Source organism: Monodelphis domestica, chromosome 2 (assembly GCF_027887165.1).
Source record: "Monodelphis domestica isolate mMonDom1 chromosome 2, mMonDom1.pri, whole genome shotgun sequence".
Lineage (NCBI taxonomy): Eukaryota > Metazoa > Chordata > Mammalia > Didelphimorphia > Didelphidae > Monodelphis > Monodelphis domestica.
In genome coordinates this window covers 274,502,099-274,522,515 of record NC_077228.1, presented here as the reverse complement: position 1 = coordinate 274,522,515, position 20,417 = coordinate 274,502,099, and the positions used below count along the sequence as shown (strand labels likewise).

The 20,417-nt window shown below is 38.8% G+C and overlaps 2 protein-coding genes across 3 annotated transcripts in view; one reads left to right on the top strand and one right to left on the bottom strand.

The window, feature by feature from the left end:
- The window catches only part of KCTD20 (potassium channel tetramerization domain containing 20), a 67,816-nt gene extending 60,676 nt beyond the window's left edge, over positions 1-7,140 (bottom strand). Inside the window, exon 1 of one of the 2 annotated variants that reach the window (XR_462458.3) lies at positions 6,967-7,117. The gene's annotated coding sequence lies outside the window, so the exon portion shown is untranslated. Of the gene's footprint in view, positions 1-6,966 lie in introns of both variants that reach the window. The other variant, XM_007483796.3, reaches the window with a different exon arrangement.
- A 1,522-nt stretch (positions 7,141-8,662) lies between these two features.
- The window catches only part of PXT1 (peroxisomal testis enriched protein 1), a 39,650-nt gene continuing 27,895 nt past the window's right edge, over positions 8,663-20,417 (top strand). Inside the window, exon 1 of the mRNA XM_056818131.1 lies at positions 8,663-9,126. Within this exon, the coding sequence (XP_056674109.1) occupies positions 8,745-9,126 (382 nt within the window). The 5' untranslated portion in view covers positions 8,663-8,744. The remainder of the gene's footprint in view (positions 9,127-20,417) is intronic.

Below are 20,417 nucleotides of genomic sequence, written 5' to 3'. Positions count from 1 at the left end.
AAGTACTTAGTGAATGTTTGTTGATTGATTCATCCTCCTCCCATCAATTCTCTCTAACTTCAGCCAGTCTGCTAGTAAGTGGAGGCTAACACTGGAATTCACAGATCTGCTAAGTCTAACATCATGGCTAAGGCTATGAAAACAATTATACATGTGAAAATATCACAAACTTCACTATCACTAAAAGATAAGTTTCAGTTAATTAAGATTTGGAGCACAGATTATTTGAAAATACAGAAAGGCAGCAAAATACAGTGGAAAGAGCACCGGTTGTGTGGTCAGAGGACCTGGGTTTAAATCCTGCCTCTGCAATACAATGAATGACCCAGGACAATTCTGAGGGTCTCAGGACAAAGAAGGCTGTTTACTTCCAGAGAAAGAACTGTTGGAGTAGAAATGCAGGTGAAAACATATGACTTATCATTTATTTATTTGGGCTTATGATTTGGGGTTTTGGTTTTATAAAATTAATCATATACAAAAATGAACACTATGGAAATATTTTGCATGACAATACATGTATAACCAACTCAGACTGAGTCACCTGCCAGCCCTGGGAGGGGAAGGGAAGGGAGGGAGAAAGATAAGTCTGATCATATAATTTAGGAAAACTTGTGAGGAAATTTGTTATTATATGTAATTGGTAGAAATAAATAAAAATACTTACAAAAAATAAAATAAAAAAATCCAGCCTCTGATACCTGCTACATGTATGCCTTCTGGCAACTTACTTTTTTATGTCACATCACAGTAAGGACTTGCTGAGTTTGTAGTCCACTAAAATCTACAGATCCTTTTCAGATGAACTGTATGCTTCCATATTTGTCTGCCTCAGTTTCCTTAATTCTAAAATGAGGCAGTTGGCCTGGATGAGCTCTAAGATTCCTTCCAGTTCTAGATCCATGGTATAGATTATACATGTGAAAATATCATTGAATTCCCTAATTCAGACTAAACTGATAGCAAAGCCAGCACTAATTAATTAAAAGTGAGAAGTGTAGAGTATTTACAAAGAAATACTAAATAGTGTGGTAGATAGAGGACTACCTTTGAAGCCAATAAGATATGAGCTGAATTCCTGTCTCTAATACATCCTGACTTGGTGACCCGAGGCAAGTCACCTAAACTCTCCAAGGTCTAGATAATGAAGGAAGGAACGGAGAGAAGAAGAAAGAGAAGTGGGGGGGGGGGAGGGGAGAGGAGAAGGGAGGAGAGAAGAGAAGGAAAAAGGAGAAAAGGGAAGGGGGGGAGAAGAAAAGAGTGGACAAGAGAGAAGAAGAATGGAAAGGGGAAGGAGGAAGAGGAGAAAAATAGAGAGGAAGAGATGAAAAGAGAGGTGAGCAGAAGAGAGGAGAAGAGAAGAAACTGTCCATCTGTGAGGAGCTCCCTTCATCAATGATATGACAAGCCCAGTCCCCATCCCTATTTCACAGAAAAACTACCAAACTAAGAAGAGAAGCATTGTTAGAACATGTTGCCAAGCTGAAGTCCTTCAAATTGACTTTCATGAACAGATAAGAATGAAATCATAAGGAAGGGAACAGTGGATATGCCTATGCTGGTTTCTAGTCTGGTGCTCCAGAAATCTTTGCAGTTTAATACTTTTGTCAATGAAAGGCACAGATGGCCGCTAATAAATTTACAGATGACACAAAGCTTGAAAGGATAATGAACATCTTAGATATCAATTGGGATAAAATCTACTTAAATTTAAGTTATATTTTAAAAATTCTTAATAGGTTAGAACATTGGGGGCAAATTTGTAAGATAAAACTGAAAAGTGATCAATGTAAAAACCTTCTACTTGGGGTTGAGAAATCAATCACACAAATAGAAGACAAAAAAAAGGCAGAAAAATCATCTGTAAAAGATCTAGTGGGAGGAGAAGCTAGGTGGCTTGAAGGATAGTAAGCCAGGAGTCAAGTGTCCCTGGGTTCAAATTTGGTCTTAAGACACTTCCTAGCTGGTTGAACCTGGACAAGTCATTTAACCTCAATTTTCAAGCTTTTACTACTCTTCTGCCCTGGAACTAATACTTTGTATCCATTCTAAGACAAGATAAGGGTTTAAAGAAAAAAGACCTAGTGAGAAGAGAGGGTTTAGGGAGGCACAAACTCAACAGGTCAAATGTGTAGTAACAGAATTCAATGAGGTAATCTTAGTAAGGGACAGTATGTCAATCAACCAACCAACAAACATTTATTTAGCATCTACTAGGTGCCAGGCACTGTCCTGAAATAGTGTTAACCTCACTGTTGTTGTCTGCCCTGGTCAGATCACAACTGGAGTGTTTGATTCAGTTCTGGGCACCATGTCTCAGAAAGGGCACACAAAACTAATAATATCTAGCACTTATATAGGACTTTAAGGTTTACAATGCATTTCATATATACTAACTCATTTGATCATCACAACACTGTGAGAAAGGTATTACCTTCTGAACTGTGCAGTATGAAAAAAAATCCATGTACCCTGATTACATTTTATTCTATTATATATAGTTCATCTCCTTGTTTCCTAGAAGGAATCTTAGCTATGAATTCTGGATCCCCAAGAAAAGAAAATCTCTCCCTTCTCAATAAGGTTTCTTCTTGGGGGCAGCTGAGTGGATTGAGAGCCAGGCCTAGAGATGGGAGGTCCTAGGTTCAAATCTGGCCTCAGACACTTCCCAGCTGTGTGACTGGGCAAGTCACTTGACCCCCATTGCCTAGCCCTTACCACTCTTCTGCCTTGGAGCCAAAACAAAGTATTGACTCCAAGACGGAAGGTAAGGGTTTAAAAAAAAAATTAGGTTTCTTCTTTCCACTATTCACCATCTCTTTTTTCTCCCCCAAACCCTTACCTTCCATCTTAGAATCAATACTACGTATGGATGCTAAGGCAGAAGAGCATTAAAGACTAAGCAATGGAGATTAAATGAGTTGCCAAAGGTCACACAGCTAGGAAGTATCTGAAGTCAAATTTGAACCCAGGACCTGCTCTCAATCCACTGAGCCACCTAGCTGCCCTCTAAATATCTTTTAATAACCTGAACTTACAATGCATGGACTAATCTAAATCATTCTTAAAGAAGCAGGGTGGTATAGTGGATAGAGAGTTGTCCTCAGAGCCACAAGGACTTGATGCATTCAAGCTATAACTACAGAGAGGATGCTGCCCTAAGCTGGTTGAGGGAGTTCTCTAAAACTAACAAAATCACAGCTCCAGCCTCCACCATAAATCTCTTTGTATTTTTTGCTCATACCAACACAGAGCCCAGTCCTACTCACTGTGTAAATCCATACTTCCTCCTTTTGTCCTAATTCTGCTTATTTTAAGCTTCAATGGGTAGGATCTGGTGAACAAATCTTGCTTCAAGAATTTATAAAATCTGATCATATCCCTCCTTGGCCTCGATCTTTTTAACCTGTAGCATCTAATTTTTAAGTCTATCTTCATATGAAAGTGACTTTAATGAGCCTAGCTGCCCTTATCTTCAATGTCTCTCTTAAGGTCTAGAATCAGAAATTGTGATTTTTTAATTTTTAAATTCATTTTAAAAATTTTTTAATTTTTAAAAATCCTTATTTTTTGTCAGTGTTAATTCTAAGACAAAAGAGTGGTAAAGGTTAGGCAATGGGGGTAAGTGACTTTGGGGTCACACAGCTATGAAGTATCTGAGGCCAAATTGGAGCCCAGGTCCTCACAACTCCTAGTCTGACACTCTATCCACTGTGCTTCCTAGCTGCCCCCACGTGATATTTTAATAATGCTGATGAATAATTTTTCCAAATTCCTCTAACTCCAGTTTTGTTAGAACGAAGTCCAAGCTGGATTGAAAAGGATAGAACAGTCATGAAGCCCAGAGCTATAGAAAGAATGGGGAATAGAGGCTGTTGGGTGGCTCAATGGATGGAGAGCCAGGCTTGATATGAAAGGACCTGGGTTCAAATCTGGCCTCAGGTACTTCCCAGCTGTGGGACCCTGGGCAAGTCACTTAGCCCCCATTGCCTAGCCCTTACTCTTCTGCCTGGAAACACTTAGAATTGATTCTAAGACAGTTGTTTTAATTTATTTTAAAATACATATAAAGTTTATTTAAAATAGCTTGCAAGTGAAACATAGGAGAAATGGAAAACTACAGCAGTTTTGATGCTTTTTTTCATAATAATGCACAATTATGAAAAGCACTTTTACATATATATATATATATATATATATATATATATATATATATATATATATATATTCACATTTTATTTGAATACTCAATGATGGCCAAATCTACTTTTGGTTAAACCATTCATGGTTTCTAGATACTTACATGTAATCATTATATTATGGTATGTATAGACATTTGTATGGTGATTTTGTTGTTTTTACTCATCTTTTTTTATCTATTGGAAGGGAAAATGGTAAATCATCCATAACATTTAATTTTTCCTTAAAGGAAAATGCTAAATTTTTAGTCACTGTTAGGTTGCTAGTGTTCTCAAGATATTTGGGAGGGGCTTGCTTTTCCTTATTTGTGAGGGTTTATTAAAAAAAAAAAGAATGGGGGACAGAGTAAAGAGATAGAATTAGAATACAGGCCACAGGATCTTAGACCTAGAGTTGGAAGAGTGCTAATGGGGAAACTGGTAGTATTAAAGGTAAGATTAGAACCCAGGTCCTCCAACTCTAGGGGGTAAGAGATAATAGCCAAATTGAGCCAGGAGAGATCAGTAACACAGAGACAGATCCTAAAGGAGAGAGCAGCTGTCAGCAGTTACTCCAAAAGGATAACCCTTGGAATGAGTATGCTTAGGAGATATAGAAGTACCCAGACTGGCAGCAGACAATGTGTAAAGAGAGAGGCCTGGAAGGAATCAGATGAGCTGACACACAGCTCCAAAATACAGGGGATACCTAAAATATTTGAAAGCGCTTTCCTGGTATTCCTCCCTTCTTTTTGCCCATCTCACTTCTTCACCATATTCCTTTTTCCCCTTCCTTCTTGAGTGTCAGCCTTTTGATCCAGATCCAGAGAGAAGACGGAAATAGAAGTTAGAAACAAATAAAGACTTCTTTATTCTTCTAAGGCATTCCCAGGTGCATTTTGGCACTCTTAAAAATCTAGAAGTGAAGAGGGTAAAACTTTGTCCCCTGAGGCACCAAAGCTGGACTGGCTTTACATAAATATTTGGACTTTTTTTTATCTGAAAATTTTTTATTTAATTAATTTAGAATATTTTTCCATGGTTGCATGATTCATGTTCTTTCCCTCCCCTCCACTCAGCCCCTCTCCTATAGCCAACAAGCAATTTGGACTTGTTTTTGTGGGGCAGAGGGGTGACACAATGGATAGAGGGCTACACCTACAGTCAAGAAGATATGAGTTCAAATACAGCCTCAGACACATACTAGTTGGGTGGCCCTGGGCAAGTCATTTAACTTTTTCTATCTCATTTCTTCATCTGTCAAATGAACTGGAGAAAGAAACTACAAACCACTCTAGTATCTCTGACAAGAAGGGTCACAAAGAGTCAGCAACAACTGAAAATGACTTACCAACAAGAATAAATGACTTTCTTGTATTATTTACATTTAGAGCTAGACTGGAAACCAAGAAGGCCTTGTTTTCATGCCTGGGCATGTTTCTGACTCTGCGACCCTGGGCAAGTCACTTAACTTTTACAGGCTCTAGGCAACTCTCAAAGATTATAAATTGCAATGAAGTTGCCAAGTGATTTTTGTGGGTAGAGACAAAATCTTGGGTCCAGTCCCTATCTCTATTTCCAATTCATTTTGTGTGTTTACAAAGTATCTACAGTAGGTTCACAAAAATTGGTGCTAATAGAGCCCTTGAAAGTTTGTTCTCACGAGCAGGTTAAGCATCCCTCCTTACAGTCTTTTTTTTTTTTAAACTCTTACCTTCTGCCTTAGAATCAATACTGTGTATGAGTTTTAAAGCAGTAGAGTGGTAAGGGCTAGGCAATGGGGGTTAAGTGACTTGCTCAGGGTCACCCAGGTAGGAAGTGTCAGGCCAAATTTGAACCCAGGACCTCCCATTTCTGGGCCACCCAGCTGCCCCACTCCCTATAGTCTAAATTCATGTTGCTAATTTCTTCGACAAGTCCCTTTCTAGGCTATACAGCCTAGAAATTAAGTACAATTATTAGTCTAGGCAATTTCTAGTCAGGAACGCACATTCGAAAATACTGGAGTTTTTCTATTAAAAAGGCGTTTGCCTGCTAGCCTGAAAATACCAAGTTTTCCCTGAAAAAGAACTGGCTTTGTTTAAATGAAAAGTATCTCTAGAAGTCCTCCGTTTTATATGGCGATCCCAGGGGCTGAGAGAAAAGCCGATTCGGTTAGGGAGTTTGGGGGGGGGGGGGGGAGTTCAGCTGGAGGAAGATCTTGGGGCGAAATGAACGGACTGAGGAGTCTGGAGTGCCCCCACGCAGAGTTTGGTTCTCTCCGGAGTGGCCCAAGCCTCATCCATGTATACACATACATAGTTTCTTAGGAACCCCAGGAAAAGATCAAATGCCCGCTGAAGACCACAGTGACTGTGCTCTCTAAAGGCTAGCGAGAGGCTTACGAGGAAGTTTCCGCGTCAATAAGCTCTATTCTTCTTAGATTTCGGATTTAGAGGGTCTCCGTGCGTGCCTACGTGCCTTGGGGGCTCTAGTGTTTCCGTGGCTAGCCATACAAGAAGGCGGCTCCATGTATTTTCTAGCTTCTTTTCTGACGAAGAAATGGAGCCCATGTGCCTACCCCTCGTGTAGCCCCATCCTCGTAGGGCAGTTCGGGTTTCCGCTTCTGCCCAGTCCTATTCCTCACCCCCCTCAACCCCCACCCCTCAGCGGAATCGCGTAGAAAGACTCCAGTAAGCGATCGCTCCAACGCACAATAGAAAAACTTCGACTCCTTCCCGGCCCCCCCAACTCCTCTTTGCTCCCCCGCCAGCCACAAGCCTCCAGTGCGACCCATACGATGACTTACTTTTCACTGCTGCCTTGCTAGCTGCCCAGTCATTCTGGACCTTGCGAATCCGCCCTTTGAAAGAGGCAAAGGTTGCGCTCCAGCTCAGCGCCTCCGTCCCCACTGTTTATGCTGCAGTGGCCACATTCTCCGCCCCTAGCTTAAAGCCAGGCGGCTGAGTCACATACAAGTGTCAAATTAAAAGTCCTCACAAGCTAAGAATTCTGGGAAGAGCTTTTGTTTACGCTTGAAATCTCACTGAGGGAAGATATATACATCGATATAGTCTATCCCTCCATTTCTTGGGTCAACTAATTCTAAAAGCTCTTGAAAGCGAGACTTTTAAATGCGTTGTTTTAGGAGAAATCCTTCAAGTCTCAATGAACACTCTACTTCCCTCCACACACTACATTGGTCTATATGCTGTTGCCCTCACACAGCATTCCAAGCTCCTGTCTTCATGCCTTTGAATGGGATGTTCCCCATTCTTTTTTTTGGTTGTCATTTTCAAATATTTTATTTTTATTATTTATTGTTTTATAATTTATTATTAATTTTCAAGAAAAAATTATCAATATGATACATAGATCATCAAAACATGCAAAATTCATCACACATGAAAAGGACTAATTTAGAAAATGCTCTCCAAACATATGGCATGTTTGTTTGTTTTTTAAACACTCTTACCTTCCATCTTGGAATCAATACTGTGTATTGGTTCCAAGGCAGAAGAGTGGTAAGGGCTAGGCAATGGGGGTCAAGTGACTTGCCCAGGATCACCCAGTTGGGAAGTGTCTGAGGCCAAATTTGAACCCAGGACCTCCCATCTCTAGTCCTGGCTCTCAATCCACTGAGCTGCCCAGCTGCACCCCTGGCATTTTTTTTTAAATGTATTAAAGAAATCAACTCCTTTATCCCCACTAGCTCTTGGTTCCCCTGACCAGGCTCAAATCTCATTCTCTATAGGCCATTCCCATTTTCCCCTCAGCTCCTAGTGACTTCCCTTTGGGATAACTGCCAGGCTACTATATACACAGTTTATAGGTATCTCTAGTTATTTACATGTTGTCTCCTGTCCAAATGTGGAAAAGCCTGGCACTGTTTTTGCTCTTCTTAGTATCATCTGCATTTAGCATGATGCCTGGCATGTAGTAAGTGCTTACTGTCTTTTAAAAATTGAATTATATTTTTAAATTAAGACATCTAAATGCTTTTTGATCAACGAATTGGGTGATAGATTTTCCCACTTAGTAGTAGTAGTAGTGGTAGTCTCTCGGTGCATGATAATGTACATTTTAACTCCTCTCAGAAATATAAATAAAATTTGAAAGCCAAGCCAAATTGCTGCTGTAGAATGTTCTCCTTTTTCAAGCTACACCCTTCAAATAAAATGAAACGTGTTCATTTACAAACAAGTCAATGTATATTTTAAATCCCAACAACCCTATCATGGATAGAGATCATGCAAAAGAAAGAAAGAGCCATTTCATGCCATTAAAATTTTAAGTTCTCAGAACAGCAGAACTGGGGTTTCTAGTTGGTTCATTTTGTCAATTCAAAACGCAATATCATTGATCTGATCACTTTTATAAAATCACCTATTTAAAAATCACGTAAAAATCAGGGAAAGAGTGTGCCAGGAGCCCAGGAGCCCACCTCCACACACGCCCACCAGCACGCATGCGCCGAGCTCGCGGACACACCCACCAAAGACCGCCAACGGCTCCCCAAGACAACTGTCTTCTCGTTAGACCGTTTATTTGCTGGTGTCGCCCACCCAAAGCGCCGGTCCTGCCACCATGAGCGAGTTCAGTACCGAATCTCCAAAAACCAAGCAGGCATCAGGTTCGGAAGAAAAGGAAAACATGGATGTCAAGAAAGGCAAAGTTGATGTCCATCGAGCCAACCACGACCAACATGCCCAACACGCCTGCGAGGACCAACACCAGGAAGACGAAGAGATTGACATTGATGTGATGATGGCACCTGAGACAGAGAGAGCTGCAGTTGCCATCCAGGGCAAGTTTCGAGACTATCAGAAAAAAACAAAGTTCGGCCTAAGCTGCCATGCTTTGCCTTTTGCCTCTTACCACCTCCTCCTGCACAGACCCCGACCCTATTTATCCAGATTTCTTTCTCCTACTAACCAATTTGATCTTCGAGACATAACTGTAACGCCTGGTAATGTCCGTCCCCCCCCCCCCCCCCCCATAATCATAGTAGCAAAACTCAAAGGAACTTGAGGAAGCCAATATCTCCTGTGGGAATAGTGCTCAGTAGCAAGGTTCTGGGTCAGTGACTAAAAGTGGTTCAGACTGGGGCAGTAAAGCAGAGGAAGGTCTTCAGAGTAGGGTGTTATGGGGGCAGGGGAGGTACTTGCTAAAACTCAGAATTTAGGTAACATCTATTAACTTAAAATTCTCTATGTCCCTATTCCCAATTTCATTTTATAAGCTGAGCTGCAGCTTATAGGGGAGCCTTCTCTTTAAACTTTCCCACATCAAACTAAAGAGTTTATCACAATAGGTTAGAATTTCAGAGGAGGAAGATGAAGGGTTGTAGAGGGAAATAGTTTTCTCCCATTTCCCACTACAACTCCCCCTCTACCATTCTCTGAGGCTAGAGAAGTGAGAAGCAAGAGAAGTTCCAAGATGAGGGACAGGCAGGAAAAACTGGGTACAGAAGAGACAGAATGAAAGGATATTGAGAGGCAGGGGTGAGAGAGAAGCAATGAGGGTTCCTGAAGTTTTGAGGTAAAGTCCAGGTAAGTACTCTCTATGAAAAATATCCTTGAGCTCCAAAAAGCCTCCTGAACCCAGTGCTTTCACCTTTTCCAATCTTCACCTGCCCTACTGTAAAGGCAGGGTAGAAATAAATGATCTTCCCAAGGTTTTAGCATGTTTGATGAAAATTTCAAATTAAAAAACAAACTTGTAAAGGGCTTTCAGATCAATTTAATAGTCAAAAATGGACACTATATATTTCTTCCTCTAAAATTTATCAGTATAAAAATTTACAAAAATAATGGCTATTTTGCTAGTCAGAATGAATAATTATGATAGCTAGTATTTGTATATCCCTTTAAGGCTTGAAAAATGCTTTTCAAATATTTTCACATTTGATTCTCCAGGCAACCTGAGAGGTAGATACTGTATTTCCATTTAACAGATGAGAAAACTGAGGCTGAGAGGTTAAGTGAGTTGCCGAAGGTCACAGAATTAGTATCTGAGGCAGAATTTGAATTTAGCTTTTCTTGACTAAAGATCAAACTCTATCCACAATGGTCACCTTGTGTGTGGTACAGTTTGGGTAGACAGAGGGTGAGTGGTGGATTCATATGCCACCCTAACATATATTGACAACACAACCTTGGGAAAATCAATTTGCCTTCATACAGCTCTGGGTCACTTTTCTCACCCCAGTAGAGAATCCCAAAAAGTTAAAATAAAACACACTTCTTATATATATATATATGTTAACGCTTCTGTTAGCAGGAATGTGAACTTTTTTGACCAGTGGAAAGTTTGCAAAGATAAAGCTTGTTAATGTTCCTGTGTAAACTGATAACATGCTTATCTTTTACTACTTACATCATCAATTTACAAATTGCCTTTTCTTATCCTCTCTACCCCTACCCCTGCCAGTATGCCTAGAACAAAATAACTCACATCTCCACAACATCAGGATTCACACATTTTAGTTTGTATTATTCTTAGATACGATCATGAAAAGAGAGACAGCATCACTCAGCAAATAGAGGGTAAGCATTGGAATCAGGAAGACCTGGATTCAAGTCCCATTTCTGATACATACTGGCTTTTAACCCTTCAACACTCCCAGGCAATGTTCTAGGACTAAGTTTTATAGAAAGTTTCAATCTATACTTGTAGAGGACATAGTTCTTTATCTAGAAGTTCCCTGAACCAAGTTCCATTCTAATGAAAATAACTTTAAAAAATTGAAATAATTAAAATTATTATCCAACAATATAATTGGACAAAATAGTTTCTGGTAATTTTCTTTATTTCCTTTCCAATTACTTGTTCTCCTGTTTATACAATCCATATTTTGAAAATCATATTGGCTATTTATAAATTAGGTTTTTTAAAGAGCTCAGTTTTAACAATCAATGCTTTTTGCATTATTTATCTCTTTATTAATTTTCCAAATGCCTATCTTGTTACTTAATAGTGGACTTTTTATTTGTTTTAAAAGTTTTAAAATTTGCATGTCTGATTTAATTCACTGATTTGTTCTTTCTCTCTTTTGTAGATAAAAGCATTTAGAGTTTAAAAAAATTTTTCCTCTCAGAACTGCATTAGCTATAACTGATAAGTTTGGAAATTACTGTCATTTTTCAAAGAAATTTTCTATTTCTATAATTTGTTCTTTGACCCACTAGTTCCTAAGAATGATTCAAGGGTTTTCTATTCAGTATAATTTTTATTCCTTTGCCACCAGTAAATGATGTATGTGCTCAATATATTTCTGCTTTTCTACATTTTTTTTTACAAAGTCTTTATACTTTAGCACAAGGTCTGTTCCCACTCAATTGCTAGATTTCTATCATCTCTAATTTTTCTAGTTCTATTTAGAATTTGTATATTTCTTGTTTGTTTTTATTTGGATTTGTGTGCATTCTCTCTCCTCATTATTCTATATTTACTTATCTCTTTGTATGTTGTATCCCCTGAGTAGAGTCTATGCTTCTTAATAGCAGGGACTTTATGAGTTTGTTTTGGTGTCCTGAGAATCTAGTATGCTGCTTTGCATAAACTCTAGCCAAATCAGATTGATTTGGATCAGAAGCTACTATCTGGGCTATATTTGTCCTGGGGACAAAAATCCCTAGCTCTATACACCTCTCTTTTGTTAACATAAAAATTCCACTCCAATGCTTTGTCATGTCGTGGATGTGACCCTGCCTTCTTGAAGGTTATGCCCATGGAGTTCAACCTCTGTTATATTCTTCCATGTTGGAAAGATTTTATGTATGGTCCTAATACCAGACTATGTTTGCTTTCTGAGGAACAAGACTAGCAAAAATGTAGAGGTCTGCCACCAATAGACTGGCCTTTGGTGAAAAATGACCTTTGAGTCTGTGTATCCTCCATCTGCTTCTATGGTGCTGGTGATGGAGTGGTAGAAAAGGGAATAGGAGTTAGGGAAAGCTTCCTCTAGAAAGTAAAATTGCAGTTGGAAGATCAGTAGTTGGAGTGGAGGAGTGGAAGGAGGAGAGCATTCTAGGCAAGGGGAACAACTAGAAAAATGCTTAGAGCCACAAGATGGAAATCTTTTTCTTACAAACCCCTAAATATCATTCACTTAGTCTAGGAATATTTGATGAGGCAGCTAGATATAATTTTAGAAATAAAAGAAAATAGATGAGGGAAGAAACAAGCACCTAGACAAATTTCTTTGCCTGCTCCCCTCAAGATGGAAAGCAAAGTTTCCCTTAGAAAGGAATGGGTCAAATTCCACAGATACCATCTGTGAACCAAGTCATTTAGGCAAACTATGTGAACATACATGTGAGTCTGCATATCTTACATATAGTACTGCTCTTAGGTTTATCCCTCAATCCCCAAATAAATTTTCAACCATTTTCTTCCTCCATATTGCCTGAGATATATTTAGCTGCAAATAATACAATGCTAAGATAGGACAAGGGTTCTGCTATGAAAGTATTTTTAGAAAGCTACGATTGATCATCCCCTCAAACCCCCAATAAACTCTAGTGGCTTCTGACTCCCTGCAGAATCAAATATATATAAATCTATTTTGCATTCAAGGCCCTTTATAACCGATCCTCTTTCTACCTTTCTTGTCTTAAATGTTACTACTCTCCACACATTCTGTGATTCTATACTGAATTATTTGCTTTTCCTCTTTGCACAGGTTGTCCCACATACCTGGAAGATTATGGCCCCTTGACCTCCACCTCTTATTTTCTGTGGCTTTTTTCAAGGCTCAGTACAAATTCCACCTTTTACAGGAGACCTTTCTTGGTCTCCCCAGCTGTTATTCCTTCTCCTTTCAAATTACTCTAATTTCACATATATTGTCCAAGTATCTAGCTTAGGGGTGAGTTGGAGCCAGCACCAACCAGCTTTCAAGAGCCCTTGATTAAACTTTCAGTTTCAACATTCGATCTCAGAAATCAGGCAATCACTACAAAACAGGGACTGGTTTATTGTTTTGTTGCCTGGTCTTAGAGTGTTAATAATGCAGATTAAAATTAAAAAGTGTATATATGCATTTTCCCATTGTCAAACAGTTACGAGGAAATACCTATATGAACCTTGCTTGTGATCCTTCCTGGTTCCAAGGCAGAAGTGTTAAGGGTTAGGCATTGGAGGTTGAGTGACTTGCCCAAGGTCACACAGCTAGCAAATGCCTGATGTCAAATTTGAACCCAGGCCCTCCTTAATCTATCCACTGAACCATCTAGCTACCCTTAATATGAAGACTAGAAAGAAGTATGAGAAGGCTTATGTGAACATCTGATCCAAAAAGAAATAATTAAGAACAAGGAAAATATAAATGGAAAGAACAAAATTAAAAGATACTAAGTGTAGATGATAAAATAGGCTTTTCCTCCCAAAATGGAAGAAAATTGCCTTCCTCTTTTTTTATGTAAAATAGGGGGAATATGAATATAGAACACTATTTACTGTAAGATTTGGTTGATGCATTGGAGGGGGAGGAGTTTCTGCTTTTTTAATTCTTTATTCTTTGTTACAGGAAATGTCTTTCCAGGTAGTGGAGCAAACTGGCTTCTGACCTTATCACTTAATTAAAATTGCTCTCTCCCAAGTTACTAATAGTTTTCCAACCACTGAATTTAATGGCCTTCATTCTCCTTGACATTTCTTTTGCATTTAACATTGACTTCCCTCACTTAATATTCTTTCCTCTCTGGGTTTTTGGGATGCTGTTCTCTCCTACCTGCCTCTTGATTCTTTTTCACTCTCCTTTGATGACACATCATTCATAACACAAACACTAACTACAGTTTTATCTTTCAGTTGTATCTTGGGTCCTCTTTTCTGTATGTAGTCTTTTTCTTGGTGACCTTATCAGCTATCATGGGGTAAGTTATTATCTCTATGCAGATGAATCCCAAATCCAAGATCTTTATTCTCAGTTTTAAGTCTCTCTCTTCTGTTATAGTTCCACATCGTCAAATAGCATTTCAAACTGGATGTTCCAGAAGCACCTCAAACTCAACCCTAAAACTTCCCTATTCTTATTAAGAATAGTATGTAATATCATTGCAATGGTGGTGGGAAGGGACAGGATACTTGACAAAATTGTGGAATATGAATATAATTGTTTTGCTAGAAATCCTTAAGCCTAAGAGATTCCTTTCTGAATATGATAATTGAGTCCTGCTTTGAGCCAGGGAGGTAGATCAAATGAATTCTAGAAGACCTGAATCCCAGGGATTTTAGACTTTTATATATCAGAACTCCTCCTAATCATTGTTGTGCCCACATTTAAAACATTTCCAGCTCTGTAGGATCAGCCAGACTTTATCCACTGCTGGTCAAACCTTTGAGAATTCATAATTACTCGCATTCTGTAATGAGGCATCAGGGTAGCACTTTAACTTAGCAGCCCAAGGAGGGACTCCATGTAGAAACAACCTACTATGTTTAGAGAGACTCATTACCAGCTTTGCCACAGGGTGGTAATGTGTTGGCCACAAAAGCTCTCAGGAATGATCTAGAAATTTGTAAAAGAAATGGAGATCAAAGTTAAAGGGAGTACCTTCATCGATAAAACTGCATATCCTCCAGCATCTTATGTAAACAGTCCTAAGAAGTCCATCACTGAAATAAGTATAATTTCCTGTTATGTCACCAGGACTGCGCTGATGAGCACAGTTTTTAAGCATGTTAATTTAAAAAACAAAAGGAAATACAAAGTTAGAATACATAAGGCTAATCAAATTTGAAACTGGAAAAGAAGGTTCTTAACAAGAATGTTTTCTGATATGCATAAAAGACGGCAGTAGAGAGTCATCAATTCTGGTCTAAACTCCAACTCTGGGCAATAAGGTTCATCACTCTTCTGTTAATGCCCATTTTTCTTCTGGTAAAAGTAACATGAAATTATTTATCTTGATTTTTTTAAAACAAACATTGTCAGAAATAACTACCTGTTCAAATAATAATCATTCACCTATTTTATTCACCAAGAAAATGTTTATGAAGGGGTCTACTATGTGCAAGCCCCCCCTGCTCCTGCTTAATCAGTAAGGGATATGGCAAGCTCTAAGATAACTGAAGACAAAGCAGATGAATAGGACCTCACAAACCCCTTAAGCTAGTTTGGGGCTAGAATAATTTGGAGTGGCAGTCAATGACCTAACTAGCTGTGGAATATCAAGCAAGCCAGCAAGCCAGCCGAGTCATCATTCTAGGCCTCAGATCTCTAAGATGCTCTAAGGACTATAACTGTCACTTAAGCACAGTGCCTGGCTGACAGAAGATGGTTACTCAATGCTTGAACCATTGATTGATTATGAAACTGGGTAGCCCTTTTCTAGTAAATGACATGTATCTTTCTGTGATGTTCCCTAGTACAGGTGAAAAGATGCCTCGTCTTTTTATAGTTTTATAGTAACTAGGGTGTCATAGACAAGGCTTTATTCTAAGGCAGCTAATACAGGTGGTCATAATGGCACCTTCCTGACATTTTCCTCACTACTACTATTGAAGCCACTGGCAGAGTTATCTTGGTCTTGTCTACAGTATACCTTTCTTTCCCTGTGTCCTGTGCTCAGCTCTGCCCCCTGAGATTATCCTATATTCCCTCTTAAATTTTTTCTTCTGATCATCTTTTTACCAGGGCCCCCTCTCTGCTACTCAGTTCATTTTTTTTCCCTCTTAAGGATAAGAGGCAAAGTCCTAGGCTTGGGATTATAGTTACAAGATTTCAGGGATTTAGGAAGAAGCACAGGACCTACAGAAGTACCTGCCTTCCATCTGCTCTGGAAGACCCTAAATCCAGTTGTGAGAACCAGAAACTACTGGGAAGCTTCCCACACACCTGGCTCTAAGGATGCCTGGCTCAGGATGCAGGCCTCTACAAAAACCCTGTGCAGGGTTGAATGTCATCCTTTTGTCCTCTGGGTTCAATAGTTGAAATGCAAAAATCCCCCAAGTCTTAGAGGAAACCCGGCCCAACAATGCTCTCTGAATTTGGATTTCCTCTTTCACAGTGCTCTGGCTCTGCTCCCCAAGTTGTAGGTCACTGGTAACAAACTTAAATAGAAAAGGGGGCCAATAAACCATGTATAAGGATCCATTCATGCCACATTGCTTTAAAAAGTAATATTGGTTTTATTACACTTTTATTTTGTCAAAGATTTCCATTTACATTAAAAAAGAACCCTTATCTTCCATCTTAGAAACAATACTGTGTATTGGTTCTAAGGCAGAAGAATGGTAAGGGCTAGGCAATGGGGGTGAAGTGACTTGCCCAGGGTCACACAGCTGGGAAGTGTCTGAGGCCAGATTTGAACCTAGGACCTCCCAGCTCTGTGTTTGGCTCTCAGAACACTGAGCCTCTCAGCTGACCCCCCAATTACATTTTAAACTGGTTCAAGCCATACTCGGAAGTATTATGGGCTGCATGTAGCCAATGGATTCTGTGTTTGACACCTCTATTGTAAGCGGCTTTTGATGGACTTATAGTGCAAAGATAATAGCTAATAACTATATAGAATGCCAGTCTAAAAACTGAGAAGATAGGTTTTGAATTGCAGAGGACTCCTATTCATCATGGCCTACAGAAAACACGTTTCCAGTTGAGTGTAGAACCCACCATGTGTGATGAGACATGAAATCAAATGGAAATGGAGATACTTGGCATCATTCTGAAGACTGCCTGGAGGCCCCGAGAATCCCAGCAAATCCTATGAAGCCTTTGTGGTTGAATGACTACCAAGAGTGCCAGTTGAGAGATCAGTAAAGCACCTGTCAAGACAGGAATTCCACCAATTGATTTATGAGCATTGCCATTACATTGAAGCAAAAAATGTAAAACTGTAGTGTCAGTCCCACTGACAAATAGAATTACATCTTATTTGGCAAGGCAGCAGTTCTAAGAAAAGGTATGTGGATCAAAAGAGGTTACTGTGTAAAAGGAGTCATCTTAAAGATTGCTAGAAGAGGTACAAACTGTCAAATCCAGCCAAACAAATAGATTCTCTCCAGCTCTTGTTGTTCAGTCATGTCCAACTCTTCATGGCCTGATTTGGGCTTCTCCTGGCATTTCCATCTCATTTTACACATCAGGAAATTGAGTGACTTGCCCAAGGTCACATAGCTAGTATGTGTCTAAAAACATTTAAATTCGGGTCTTCCTGACTCTGGGCCCAGTGCTCTATTCATTGAACTACCTAGTTGTCTCTGTAGCCATCTTCTTAAAGGAACTTCTGTCCCCAAGACAGTCCCGAATAGTTTTGAACAACAAATTAAGGCAGAAACCTTGAGGTTTATAGGATCTGGAAAAGATCAAAGAATCATCTAACCCAACCTCTTCATTTTGCATATGAGGAAACTGAGGCTCTCCCAAACTCCCTGCTAGCCTGAAGCCCAGAAACTCTACCCTGACCTTGTCCTAAATGATAATTTTGCTAGGTATAGCCCCATGTGTTAGATGGCAAAGCATTTTTCTCCCAATCATCCTCCAAGGGAGGCAGTGTGACTTGGACTTGGAGTCGAGGAGTCTTGGGTTTGAATTCCATCACAGATACACTTTAGACTTTAGTTGTGTTCCAGGACAAGTCACTTGACTGTTCTTAGCTTCAGTTTCTTCATTTGGAAAATGGGGGTAATCATAGCCCCATAGGCTGATTGTAAGGATCAAATGAAAGGACATATTAAAGCATTTAGTAAAACTTAGTGATAAATCCCATTATTTCCTCCATCTTACCAATGAGTAAGAGTTTAGAGCATGAAGAGTACAGGATGCTGAGCTAAGCAAGAACTGTGTCCATCTGGCAGGCAACACTCTGCTGGAGGGTACAATCACACCTTTTCCCATTTGTCATGTAGAATTAAACTAAATGTCAATGAACTGATCTCATCCATACTTATGAGATTCATATCTTCTCATTTTGTCGTGTTCTTGCCCATGTCCCCTCATAAATCCTGCAAAGAGGATCTACCTGAAGCCTAGGTCAAAGGTTCTTGGAGTCCATGGATCCCATAGACTTAAGGGAATCCATGAATTTGGTTTTTAAAGAATATTTTGATATTAAGATATAATTGCTTTCCTTTATAATCCTGTGTACTTTGTGCTTTTAAAAGCATTCTGAGGGAGGGATCTGTAGGCTTCACCAGACTGCCAAAGGGGTCTGTGACAAAAAAATTAAAACAAGTCTTTTGATAATCTCTGGATATCACTGTAGCATTCAGACTATCCTTTCCCCCCTTCATTTTTAGTGTCTCACTGCTCTATCTCCTACATTTCCTAGAAAATCCACTACAAATTGTTTGGCAATCTACTATTATCTATGCCACATTGTCTTTTAGGTCCTGAAATGTTGATTCTTTGGAGATTCTGCTGTTCCTATGACAAGCGGTTGGGCAACCCACTGTTTCATCAATACATATATCTCAAACACTATAAATGGAAAATGATTGAGACCTAGAATGAAAGAGGAAGTAGTATAGGGTGGAATACATTTCTGTAACTACAATCTTAAACTTGTTCCACCCCATTAAAAGAAAAACCATGTTTTATAGAGCACTAAAATATACAGCATAAAAATATTAAAATGTCCATTCTCGTTATCCATTCAGCCTAACATTGTCTCTGATAATATAACCAGAAGAGTTGTATAAGGGAATGATTGTTATCCTAAGTATATGCAGCTAAAAATGGTATCAAACTGTGCTATCAAAAGATTATTAGTTGCCTCTCCTTTTTTCTATGACAATGCAGTTTTCTTGTGAGATACTTAATTTTCTAGCATGCTATTTTCTCCTTTTATTGCAGTCATAGTAGACTCTTATTCTAAAAGGATTGCAATCAATTTAAAATTCCATCTCTAGCCTTGGAAGGAATCCCATGTAACTGCTAATTCATTCCCCTTTTTGTTTCTTTTTTAGTATCTCAAAGAGTTATTGATTCTTGGCAAACCCCATGACATCAATATGAGAAAGTAGCATTCCAGAAAGCCTTTCTGAACTCTTACATAATTTATAATCTGTGCAACACAATTTAGTTATTGATTGCGTACATTGTACGATTATCTTGAAATGTTCTATTTCGCATGCAGTCAACCCTGGGATGCATACCCTGCTTAGGGAAGCAAGTTTGTAGGCAATGACTCTGGCCCATTCTACTTTCATTCTTCCATATATTGAGCTGAAATCTACTCTATAATTTTCATATATCCATTATTTTCTGAAACTATGTAGAATGTCTCTTTTATAACTCTTTAAAAATCTGAGAACAGCTATTTTCTCCCTGTTTACCCATGTTTATAATTAATTTTCAAAGCTCTTCAAGGCTGTCCTTGATGCCCACTTTAATTTCAGTTATACAAAAACATTTAGGGTTAGCGGAGAAAGGTCACATCATGTAATTGACCACTTTGAGAAACAATTTGTTGAAATGGAATTAGCCCTCGATGTGGAATCGGAGAACTTGGTATTGAACCCTGTCAAATTCTACTGTGTAACCTGGTATGGTAAGTCAAAACCACTTGGAATCTTGGTTTCCTCATTTATAAAATGAAGAGTTGGACCAAATGGTTTCTAATACCCTTTTTAAGTTCTAATGTATGATCCTCTCTCCTGATTATGTACACAAATCTATCTTCAAATAGGCAATAAGCACCTTTTCCCTCTAATATTCTCTCTAAATTTTTGTTGTCCTTTGTATTTTTTTTATTGACATCAGATTACCTTAATTTCCTTCAAAGTTTTAGTTGTCCAACTTGGTAAGCCTTGTATAATGCCTGTGGTTAGTTAATTTAAGAGTTTTTCCTTCAGATGACTTTTCATCAATTATAATTGTTCATCAGATGTATTGGAAGCTTTCCACTTCCCCCACTCCCTTGTTTACCTATTTTTCTTTATCTGAGAGTCTGTTTTTTTCTGGGAGCCTTCAATTGCTTCCTTTATTTTTTCCCCTACCCCTTTTCTTATTTAATCTGTTTGTGCTGGAGAGGGAGATTGAGGAGCTGGGCCCTTTCCAACCTCTTCAGCATCTAGCCTAGAATTCTTACATTCCTTTCTATGGAGACTACCAATTATGAATTATAGAATATCAATTTTTCATTCTAGGTTGATTTCCTTTTTTTTTTTGCCTAATGAACTACAAACTAGCTATTTTCTACTTAGAAAACACTAATTTGAACATTAACTGAAATGAAGTTATGAGGAAGGTAATATAATTATAAATAAGTACATAAAATTATAAATAAACAGGAAGAGTTAAAGTGCATT